This window comes from Buceros rhinoceros, unplaced genomic scaffold (genome assembly GCF_000710305.1).
Source record: "Buceros rhinoceros silvestris isolate BGI_N320 unplaced genomic scaffold, ASM71030v1 scaffold7765, whole genome shotgun sequence".
NCBI classification, from domain to species: domain Eukaryota; kingdom Metazoa; phylum Chordata; class Aves; order Bucerotiformes; family Bucerotidae; genus Buceros; species Buceros rhinoceros.
In genome coordinates, this window is record NW_010414512.1 from 78,947 (window position 1) to 91,582 (window position 12,636).

The 12,636-nt window shown below is 39.4% G+C and overlaps 1 protein-coding gene across 2 annotated transcripts in view; it reads right to left on the reverse strand.

The window, feature by feature from the left end:
- Positions 1-9,129, reverse strand: part of LOC104494300 (probable ubiquitin carboxyl-terminal hydrolase FAF-X) — a 72,404-nt gene extending 63,275 nt beyond the window's left edge. For both annotated transcript variants that reach the window (XM_010137114.1, XM_010137113.1), the window contains exons 1-6: positions 8,875-9,129; positions 6,854-6,999; positions 5,388-5,467; positions 2,518-2,630; positions 1,561-1,779; positions 103-218 (exon numbers count right to left, since the gene is read on the reverse strand). In XM_010137114.1, the coding sequence (XP_010135416.1) occupies positions 103-218; positions 1,561-1,779; positions 2,518-2,630; positions 5,388-5,467; positions 6,854-6,999; positions 8,875-8,970 (770 nt within the window). In that variant the 5' untranslated portion in view covers positions 8,971-9,129. The remainder of the gene's footprint in view (positions 1-102; positions 219-1,560; positions 1,780-2,517; positions 2,631-5,387; positions 5,468-6,853; positions 7,000-8,874) is intronic.
- Between the last annotated feature and the right edge of the window lie 3,507 nt (positions 9,130-12,636).

A 12,636-nucleotide genomic window follows, 5' to 3' on the forward strand; every position in this document is an offset into this window, starting at 1 on the left:
GAAATGAGAAGTGCTTCAAGAAAAGACTAGGCTTTGTGCTAACAGTATTTCATTTAATCCCATGTTTTGAAATATGTCAATTATTATTTTTTAAAAACTTACTTGATGAGAGCTGCAATTATCTGAACATTCAATGCTGAGCCACTCATGAAGCGATCATGCAAGATCTGAAATCCATTTAATGTGCCAAACTTGTTGATAAGATCTACTAACCAACCCTGCAATACAACAAACAGTTATTTGCTGACAACTTACAATCTACATTTACATCTAGAAGCACTTTCAAGTGCCTGTTAGTAACAAACTTGCTTTAAAAATGTCCTTACACGATAAGCTGTTAGAAGGTAATAGAATTGACAGTGAACTTGCCTATAATTTAAATATTCAGTTCTAAGGAAATGCTTAGAAATAGGCAATCTTTCTCATTATCACATCAAAAACTCGTTGTTTTGTATTAGTTATTCTAAGAATTTTATCAAATACATAGGAATAAAAGTCACTAGGCTTCAGGTTCATCTTTGGCTGCTAAGTTACTACAGAAGACATGATGAGTCTGGGATTTTTTCCTGGTCCTGGAGGTGACAATGTTGCATCTAAAAGCAGTAAGAGGCAAAATATCATTCTTTTAAACACAGTTAGCGATGCAAGTAGAGTCCAAGCACACCAAGTTATTTATCTCTTGGTTCTTACATACCAACAACTAGCAGTTCTACTAAAAAGAAAAAAAAAAAAAAAGGAAGACAGCAACAGAAAGAAAATAATTTGGTTAGCCCCTCAAGTTGTACCAATGTCATCTGGAGCACAGTTCTGAAAAATTCAGATCCAGGAATCAGAACAGAATACTAATCTGCACTGCCAGTTCAAAAAAAAAACAACCAAAAACCCAAACCAACCAAACAAAAGAAAAAACCCACACAAAACCCCCCTGAAACAAACCCCAGAAAATAACAACAAAAAACCCTTAAAAACAAACCCAAAACCGTAAGGACACTAGCATCCCACAACCAGTTAAAAACATATCTCCCATCACTGGGAACTATAAAAGAAAAGGGAGACAAAAATTCCAACTTTATCACATAATCTCCTCAAAATATGTCACCTATAAAATCATGTTGAGCAAAAAGGTAAATCCATCAACTGGCAAATACAAGCAAGCCAATTAACACAGTAGGAATGGCATTCCAGCAGAGCTGTGCCAGCTTACCGCAGACACACATGGCACAGTTTGATAGGTATGTAAAACGTGTAGATGTGGAGCTTAGGGACGTGGTTCAGTGGCGGACTTGGCAGTGTTAGGTTAACGGCTGGACTTGATCTTAAAGGTCTTTTCCAACCCAAATGATTCTTTGATTCTATGATTGCGGACCAAAGATTGGAATTAGAAGGAGAAACGTAACCTATCATGATTTGACGTACGAGTCAAAAGCAGCAGAACATCTTAGTGATACAGAGAATGAAGGGGTTCCCTCCCCCCCTTTAAAAAATACTCCTCTACAGCTACTGTGTAATTAGGTAACACTGTATAAAATTAAAAATACAGGTCTGAAAATGCTCTCATACCTTTGGTGATCGTGGGTCAGGAGGACGGGCATAAAGTTCATCTTCAGCGAGCTGGACTCCTGCAGGAACTGTTTCTGAGGGACGAGTACCATTGTATAGATGGAATTTGCAGTGAGGATTTAAGGCCATGGCAAGAAGTTCAAGAAGAGGAAACCAATCCTGGGACAGCTTGGCCACACAGAGTTCCACTAGTCGATGAGTATTGTTAATAATACATCTCTATTCAGAAAAAAAAACAACCAAGAACATGGCTGGTGACTGTAAGATGAATATGAACTGTAAACTCTGAACCATTTGTACCTAGCATGTGGAGTTGCCCAAGAGTTTTACAACACTACATTTTAATTTGTACTTCCTCCAATAAAGGCTTTTAAAAAACTTTACCTGTTTTCAGCTAAAAAATTAAATCTATGAAAAAGATACAAACATTTTTGGTTATTTGAGGTATTAATGAATCACCACTGAACTATTAACTACTTCTTTCACCCACTTCTCTCTCAGATTTTAATTTGCTTATGAAGATCTTCACAGTTTCTCATTTGGCATGTGACTAGCTGACCAACAAGTAGTTTTTCTATTCAAACAGCTGCTACAAACATTTACAAGTTAGGTTGCTAACATGCCAACACACACATAAAAATAAGGAGGTCCCTAGACATCTGGCCAAAGACAGCCTAACAAGAGCTGCACCACTGAACATATAAAGTTCAGTTCCTCCCCATATCACCTCTCACGTTTCATTTCCTTCAAAAAACATCGCAGACAGTGAGATGCAACAATGATAGGATGACTTCTGCACCCCCAAGAGCCGTATATATACAAGAGTTCTCCCAGTTCATTGTTGAGATGAGCTTCAAAAACTAGATTCAGTCACTCCATCTCCCCAGAGTCACAAAGGCAGTCTCCCTCCTGATTTAAACTACTATGCTTTTCAGAAACACAACTTTAAAAACTCACATGAATCTCAAACTTCCAGCCGCTCACTGCCTCATCTGTAAGGATTTTCGTGAAAGATATTGTTAACCCATCTCGAAAAAATCGCTGGCATGCTTCACTTTTGACATCAAGGCCTATTTTAAAATAGAAAAGAAAATGAACTATCAGATACGCAATTTTATTAGTTTACAAGAACTTTTAAATATTTAAAATAGTGATTTGGACTTCAAACGTTTAGTGTTCCAAGTTTCAGCATTATTTTAAAAAGAGAAGCCTTGGATGAAGGCAAACTTACATAAGCTCAAATGCATAAAAACCTGACAGATTAATGTTCTAGTAAAGCCACCCGAAAAATTGAACTCCTTTAGATAATTTAAAAACTATTTTAAAAACCATGTGATAGAGCTTTTTCCCCACACTTGTAATGCTCAAAGATACACCAGCAAAAATAACAAGTACTATCTTTATCTTCCATTCTTCTAGTAATCACGCATTTATGTTCTCTTTTATTTAGCTGCTACCAGTAAAACTCAAGTGAGTGGAGAAAGGGTTAGACCTGCACAGCTTCCCAGACAAAATTAACCTGCAAAAATAAATACAAATCCTTCTGTCTCTCACCCTTATTTGCAGTACGGTTTTCTTGTAATTCTGCGGCCACGACCCACCTAGACCCAACACTGTCATAAAACAAACTCTGATGCATCTGCGCGGTATCCAACAGTATAGGGCTGGAGCACCAAAGCCCCAAGTAAAATCATCCAGTGCCTCTTCTCCAGGACTTTGGACTATGCAGCTTCATAGCTGCAACCCCAGAGCTGAGCTGGCTCCATACCCTGGTGTGGCGCTGTGCCTGTGAAGCCCCCACACCAAATCGGGAGCCTCAGGAACCTTTCAGTGCCTTGGCAAGGGCTGGCTCAGACCCTGAAGAACTGACAGTGACCTGGAGATAATAAGTTCCGGGGAAACCCACATTTGCCCACAAGCACAGTGGCTACAAATGGCACTCAGATTCTGTAAGACTGTGCTGTACTGTAGTTCATTTCACTGAATTGGTTCTAGCCCAAATACCTAGCTAAGAACACACTTTCAATCTGTTAAGGAATGCACACAACAGAATCGTTTACATTACTGCTCTACATACACACAGCTCCAAAACAGCGTTAACCAAGGTTTGAGCTACCAAAATAATGCCAGTTACAACAAGACAGCACCTATCATATTCCTTGAGCACTGAAAGTTATATAGAAATGAATCATCTTAGCCACCATGCAACTTCCAAGTAGAGAGGGGAAAAAAAATAATCTAGGATCTAACTGTAAAGATAACACAGTTAACGAACAACTACTTCTAACAGCTTTCCTTGTCTTCTCCTTAGCCGATAATCCTTGCATACGTACACACACAGGAATTCATCTAAAGGGCAAGAGAAAGGATAATTAGATAGCAACGTAGAAGCCCTTTTCAGAATTGGACATCAACAACTTAATAAAAAAAGTATCAAAGTGCATAAAGCATATGAACTCCCACTGTTTTTCATCACTTCAAGAGAAAAAAGAGATTTTTTGTTTGGGAACATTCAACTAAGTCTGATGCTTTGGAGAGGTATGTTGACATTAGAAGGAGCCAAAAATTTTATTCTGCTCTTCTAACTTCATTGCATTGACAGCTTTTTGGTTTTGTTTTTTAAAAAGATGACTTAACAGCTGGCAGCACATGCATCTCTTCTCACAAGTCGCAAGCAGAGAATTTCCTTTCACTGCACTGTTCCAACAGACCAGACACATAGATGACCACATTTTCATTCCGTAAGTTGGCATTTCTTTCGCCCCTGAACAGATGCAATCATTTGAAAATTTTACGCTCACGTAAGCATTCAGCCCAGACCTAACTACATGCGAAGAAGCCAATTCCAAGAATAACTATGGCTGACAATCAGTGCTGGCAACATGTTGTTATCCTGTTTTGGATCACAAGGGTCCACAGTAACTTTTGTTTCTCCAGAGTGCTCCAAAGTAAAAAAGATTTACAAAAAACAAGATAACTCAGAATGACCACAAGCAGCTTTTTATTCTTAAAACTGCCTAAGAATAACACTTATTCAACATGGAAATTAAGTTGTCGTGGTCCAGTCCTACAAAAGTAAGGCACATTGTATATCACTATATTTAAAACACAACTGGCTGGTAAGCGTGGATGTCCTAGAAAAATATTTTATCTGACTTCTGGTATTTACTCAAATACTGAGGCAACAAATACCAACCAGAATAGGAGACCAAAGCAACTTTCTGGGAGAACAGAACTTTTCAGAACACATGACAAACTTGTCAATCTGACTCGTGCACTTTCGCGAACACATGCACAGTCCTGACACTGAACCCTCCTAATTCCAACCACGTCAGATACAGCAAGCAATATGGTAGAATTATTAGTCTAAGTTATGCTGTTTAAAATTCTGATTTTCCCTAATATTCACAAAAGTATGTATGAGTCAAATTTGAACAAAAAAATTTTTTTGGCAAGACATTTGGAAAGCCATATTAGTAACATTTTTTAAGAACAGATCATAAAACTCAAAGAATTCTAAAGACCAAACCTACTAGGTCTGATATCAAAGTGAATACAGGAAACAGGTAGGACAGGCATGACAAGATTTTTTATTGCTGTGAGCTTATTCAACTTCCCTACTTATGCTAAGGCACCTAATTTCTAACCGCATTGATGCCTTTCTGAAATTTCTGATCTATGAAGATTCTGCGTAACACTCCAACACAAGCTTCGGAACCAGGATTGTAACAGAAAACGTTAAGAATTTTTAAGACTCCACCAGTGATTCAAAAGAACAAGAAAAGGCTTCACACACTGGCCCAATAATCATTGTCTTTTCTGCTTACCTTTTTTACTCAGGTCAATAGCAGCTTCTAGAAGAACTTCTAATTCCCCTTTCGGCAACACAGGAACAACCCATCGAGGCCTATACTCAGAAACAAAACAAACCCGAATGTACTTCAATTGTGCTTCTTAAAGACTGAGAATTCCCTGCCCCTTTTAAACACTTTTAAAATAGGGTAAGAACGTATATTTTTAAAGGCCTTCATAAGCCCACCATTTAAAAAAAAAAAAAAACAAACAACTCTGATGTGAGCCTCTACAACTCATACAACTGTAACCCAATAAAAAAAAGTATTTGAAGAAATCCAGTGGAATGAAATGTAAGAATCCTGGTATCAGTATCAAGATATTTGCCCCAATAATCAGAATCACAGAACTGTTCTGGTTGGAAGAGACTTTTAAGATCAACTAGTCCAACCATTCACCATGCAATGCCAGGTCACCACTAAACCACGTTCCTCGGCACCATGTCTACGCATGCTTTTCAATACACCACCAGCAACTGGGAAATCCACCTCCTCCCTGGGCAGCCTGTTCCAATGCTTTACAACCCTCTCTGTAAAGAAATTGTTCGTAATATTCAACCTCACCTGCCACAACTTGAGGCCATTCCCTCTCAACCTATCGCTTATTCCTTAGGAGAAGAGGCCAGTGACCACCTCACTACAGCCTCCTTTCAGGTAGTTGTAGAGCATGATAAGGTCTCCCCTCAGCCTCCTTTTCTCCAGGCTAATCGACCCCAGCTTCCTCAGCCACTCCTCATAAGACTTGTGCTCTAGACCCTTCAACCGCTTCGTTGTCCTTCTCTGGATGTGCTCCAGCACTTCAATGTCCTTGTTGTAGGGAGGGGCCCAAAACAGGATGCAGGATTCAAGGCGTGACCTCACCAATATCACTCCCCTACTCCTGCTGGCCACACTAGTGCTGATACAAGCCAGGATGCCACTGGCCCTCTTGGCCACCTGGGCACACTGCTGGCTCACCTTCAGCTGGCCGTTGACTGACACCCCCAGGTCCTCTTCAACCAGGAAGCTTTCCAGCCACTCCTCCCCCAGCCTGTAGCATTGCAGGGGGTTGTTGTGACTCAAGTGCAGGACTCGGCACTAGGCCTTGTTAAACCTCATACAGCTGGCCTCAGTCCATTGATCCAGCCTGTCCAGATCCCTCTGTAGACCCTTCTTACCTTCAAGCAGTTCAACGCTCCTGCCTAACTTGGTGTCATCTGCAAACTCACGAAGGGTGCACTCAATCCCCTCATCCAGATCATTGATAAAGATGTTAAAGAGAATAGACCCCAATGCTGAGCCCTGGGGAACACCACTGGTGACCAGCCACCAACTGGCTTTGACTCTATTCACACCACCCTTTGGGTCCAACCATCCGCCCAGCCAGTTTTTACCCGTGAAGAGTATACTCATCCAAGCCTATAAGCCATAATCTACACCCTCTGAAAAAAGTGTGAAAATACCTGTTGATCATGTCATCCAACTTTGCCAGGTCTGTGTGTGGAAATGCAGGCTCCTCATCTTCAAGCTGGGGTGGAGCATCTCCTTGGCCCTGCTCATCAGGCGGGGTAGCTGGGGAGTTCTCATTGGAAGAATCAGGTGAAGAAGTCTAAAATTGGTATGGAAAATAGTTTAAATACTGTCTGCATTTACATGCCATTTATGTGCCACTTATTTTGGCACTTTTCTTTCATATTGTGTTTCACAGAATCACTTGGAAGTAAGTTCTTGTCATCATAAAATATAACAAAACCATTTTATTTCACATTTATTAACAAAACACAATAGAGCATTAAATGTACTATAGGCTTTCTACCTTAACAGTTTAAAAATTAAGCTACTTTCCCAGTGAGCAGAGGGGGGTGTTTTGTAATAGACTTCTACTTACAGCAGATCCCCTACCTAGAAAGTGAAATAAACACTATACAGATGCTCTAATTTTCACAAATCTTCTGCAGAAAAGATGACTATTCTAGGTAGAAACACAAACTTCAGCAACAGCACAGAATAAAATCATCATGAAAAATGTTTTCTAAAGAAGTTTGTTAAAACTGAGTAACACACTACTGTAACACTAGTACAGCTAGCTAGAAACCAACCTCCAAGAACATGATTAGTTAAGCCCATTTTGATGGGCCATGCAAAATACATTGAATTTTGTAGATGCACACTTACTCATATATAGAAATAGTATGAACTGACAATAATAAATATTCAAATCAGAACAGCAAGGCTTAGGAGGACAAGGGAGGACCAAAACCTCAAGATAATTTTTCACAAGTTGTATTGTATCGGGTTGGCAAGGAATTTATTTTCTTCACAGCATCCTGTATGGTTCTGAGTTTTGGATTTGTGGCCACACCAGTACTGATAACACACCAGCATTTTGTCTGTTGCTGAGTAGTGCTTACACAGATCCAAGTTTTCATGTTTCTCACTTTGCTCCCCAGCAGCAGGCTGGAGGTTGAGGAAGAGGGCAAGAGGCTGGGAGGCAACACATCCAGGACAGCTGACCTGAACTGGCCAAAGATAGTCCATACCACATAGTGTCACACTCGTCAATAAAACAGGCATGTTGTTTTTTTCCCAAGGTAGCTGTTTCTTGCAGACTAGCTGGGCATCCATCAGCTAGATAAGCAACTGCATTTGCATCATTTGTTCCATCTCTACCCCTTCACTAATTAAACTGCCTTTATGTCAACCCATAAAGTTTCTCACTTTTCCCTTCTGATTCCCTCCTCCGTTCCACTGATGCAGAGGGAGTGAACGACAGGATGGAGGCTTCCCTGGCATCCCTCCACACACGTTCCAAAGGACAACTGATTTTCAGGAAGCAACAACCATTAAACCTTATGGTATTAAACAAATACCATTTTCATACTGAATTAGGTGACAAAGTGTGGGTTTGGCTGCATTCATTAAAAGCATCTTTTCTGGTATTTTTTCTCCTGAGGAAAAAGAATCATCAGATTATGATGCAGTATTTGAAAGCAGAATAATCTGTTCAACAGTAACATGCTGAGTTGTTCAGCAAGTCCAGTACAATGAATGGAGACAGAGATGAAGCTGGTCTTGAAGAGCTGATACCAATTGTAAGCAGTTTTATCAAAAAAAGTGCTTGTGGAGAACTGAGCATAAACTCAGAGAGCAGTTCTACCAAGCTGTGGCAAGTCTACAATGCAGTTCTGAAGAAGCTTCTGATGTTATTCCAAGAAGACTTCTTATCCAAAATGCGTGTGCTTGCAAGAACTATACCACTGCCTGAAAAGGGAGCATCTTTTGTAATGCAGTGCTCCCTAACTGGTCTACTTTGCTAGTAGCACTGCCTTCATCCCTCAAAATCTTTTTGTACTTCCAGACACACACACACACAATTTTCTAACTTAACTAGACATCACTAGGAATATATAAGCTCAAATAATTCAAAAACTTGATTTCTAAAGAACCCCTTTACATGTAGACAGCTTGACTGTTAATATCATACCTGATTCTGCTGGAGGGGAGGCTGGGATTGTCCATCAGGAGCCTGGCCTTGGCTATCATTCCCTCCTACCGGAGAGCCACGAGTCGTGGCTGTCATACTCGACACAGGGCAGATCTTTGCAATTTTGTCTGCTTATGTAGTTGTTCTGAGAGAAGAAATTATAGTCCACTTAGTCAAGTTGAAGTACCAGCATATGCTTGCCTTAAAAAGCTCCAACTCAAGAACATGCCATCTTGCAGAGACCATTGCATAACCTGAAAAAAAGATGACAATATGCTGTATCGACACATGGATATAAAAGGAATCTGTACCTTGAAAAGAATACTATAAAAACAAATATTGCTATAAAGAATCTTTTCTTTTAGAGTTTTTAGACAATTTATTGAGTATAACTGACGTTGGAAGAAGGTAACATTTGAAATATTTCACATCCAAAATGCAGCTGTTTACTGTGACTCTGTTGTGCTTAAATTGCTACAGTAGATTTTCAATTTGAATCCAAGGTGCTCATTAAGGTCTGGTTAAGAGCATAAACAGCCAAATTCGTCATCTTTTCCAATACCCTCCTCCTGACACTAACTGCAGATGTCTGAGAGGGAGTTAGAGATTGATTCTATCTTAGCTAAGACTAATAGAGACCCTGCAGCCAACAACTTCTATAAACACATCAGTATTAATCCAGGACACTTGACCTGCATTCCCTTCTTCAGCACGTGCCTATGACAGCTTGAGTCCACTGGCCTTTCAGGCCTAGTACAACACCCATCACATCCCCTCAAAGTATTTTAGTGAATTATATGAGGAAAATGCTGACACCAGATTCATATGTTCATCTTGTAATCATGATATACCAACAGTTCAATAATCACCACGTACTTCTACTGTATTGTGTTAAACAAATAAAAAGTTGCATTAAGTTATTATCTGCATTAAGTTATAAGAGCAATTCCACTCTATATCACAGGCAACTGTATAAAACCATGGAAGACAAAACATAATTTTCCAGAGCAACTCAGACTTCCAAGCACCAAATAAATCAACAGTATTCAGAAAGTTCAAAAGCCAAGCAGGGTATTAGAAAGAATTGCATGAGTTTTCACCAAAATTCATTTGGCAGTGCTAAGTTCCTGATTCAGTCAGCAAAACCTTCAAGTTAACAAGATAGAATAAAATTTCTCCTATAACACTGTGCGTATTTGTGAGTGTTTTATTATGATGTCTCCTCTCAAATTAACTTTCAATGCTGTTAACTTTCTTCAAGACACTTTAAAATCCTTTCCTAAATTGTGCAAATTTGCAAACCATTACATATATAATAAAAATTTTGACCAAGTACGCTAGCCCCTGCCCAGTCTCCAATATTAACAGCCCCAACAAATATACAGATCTCTCATATCATCACCAAAATAATGTCCACTTTTGAACAAAACTATTACGTGAATACATTCATCTGTAATGCATCCCCACCCTTCAGAATCATACTCACAGGGCTTAGTAAGCCTACTAAGTCCGGAAAAAAAGGTATCACCAACTCATATTTTCCCTAGGAAGAAACTTTTTTTTTTTTTAATGCAGTTTTTAAAATCAACTTATTTTAATTAGTGCTCTTTTTCAAATGTCTTCCTGAGTATCTGTTTTCTACTGATGTTTAGAAAGATCACTAGGTGGAAAGCGCTAGCAAGACAAGGTTTCCTGCAATACATAGACATACGCACAGGTATATATACACACACACTGCAGTCTACTGTGGTTAAGCAGTTAGTTCCCCTGCACTACCTGATCGAGGCTTCTAAGTACTTGAATAAACCAACGAAATCAAACTTCCCCCAACTTGTACTTTTCAACTAAACCAACTACCACCCCAACAAACCTTCTTTAATCACTATTATTTTTCCGTAACAGGTCTGGTTCACAATATGACAACAAAAACTTGTGCTGGCACAAGAAGTGAGGTAGCAAAGAACCAGGAAAAGGGTGAAACAGCTCCTTCCAGCAGTCATCCTGATCCAGGTCTGCTTAAACTGCAGAAAGTGACCACCGACAGCTGTGTTCCACGGTAACTTATATCAAGTGCAAGCTGCCTCAGTCTTGTCTCTTTCTTATTCTAACGCTTTTGGGTCAACTATCATGAAGTGAGCCAGTTCAGAGTATTACAGCACACAACAACAACAACCACCCACCCAAACTTACAAAGACTGTGATTTTTCAGTTTCTTTAGTTATCTCAACCAGTGTACTGCAACACCAGAGTGTACTACTCATCATAATGTCAGCCAGGGAGACAGGACAAACTGCAGCTCTCTTGTTAAGGCTAACTTACGCTAGCGTGGATACACCCTCAGGTTTTGCCTCTGTGCTTAGCTGAAGGTCTGGGCAAAGCATTCTTGTAAATTCCTTTCTACTCGAGGTGAGTGACATAATTTAACTAGGAGATACAAGTAAACTACTATTGAAATAACCAAAATCTTGGACATTCACAGAGTAAAACACAATCTGTATAACAAAAATACACAGATATTTTTAGGCACTAGTAAATACAGAACATTTACAAAAAAGGTCTAATGAATCTTTCCCCCCCTCTTGTTTAGTGACTGTTTGCTTAAGACTCTAAACACAATACTCTATGTGTATTACTTAAACTACACACCCAGAAAAAGCACATTTCAGGGCAGAGAAGCTCTCTTGGCTTGGCCATGTGCATAAACAAGGCCGACTTCTTAAGTGAGTTCATCACTTCTCCACCCTCAATTATGTGATCTCCTCAAAGATACAAAAGTAACTTCCAAGTTATGCTGCAGCTAACTAAAACCACTCTGACTCCAACACATGGTTGGACAGCTTCTTGTTAGTATCTGCATATTCTAACAAGGATATTCTCGTTCAGGTATTTTCCTTCTAATTACAGAGTATGCAAACATGTTTTTGTAAGCACAAATCATCCTCCAGTTTATGCATTTTAAGTTTAAATTATTAGAATGAAGTAGTTTACCAGTCCCGTTTTTGGCCACTGATTTAACTATATATGTTTCAGAGAAAACATCAAATTTCATGCCTATAAGAAACACACTACTGCTTTATCTCTCTAAAACTGATTAACCATGAAATTTCAAGTTCTCACTTCTTTAAATCAAGACTATTTCATTTCAATTTTTGAGAGTGAAAACTCACAAAAGCACAGGTTTAGCTCACCTCAAGAACAGCCTTTACACCTATTGATAACTCATTTGATTGCTTATAAACATGTAAACTGATGCAGCATCACCTTGGTTTACAGGTACCAACAGCCCAACAGGAACAATTCAAACTGCCTGTACCCAGCTGAATTCTAATGGAAATTCTACATTAATTTTTATATGCATCTCTGTCACAGATTAGGCTGAGGCTGACAGATGCTCTCTATTAACTCTACTCCTCCCTTCCCTTCCCAAAGAGAGGAAAAGAAAAGGAGTAAGAGAGAGACATTTATGGATTAGAAAAGAAAACTAAAACTGCTTTAATGAGAATAATAATAATAAAATGAAATATATACAAATACATTAAAAACCAATACCGAACCCAGCCCCTCTGATGGGAAACACGTCATCATCACCACAGATGTTGTGGGCAGACACTGAGAAAGGCCCAACCTGGGCTCACCAGCAGATGAGAACAGGATTCAGGAGCTGGACTCTGTAACTGGATTCAGGAATGCACGGATTGGCATCAAAGACAGAACAGAATCACCCTCAGACACCAGCCATTGAAGAAGAGGGCAAGAGAGTGA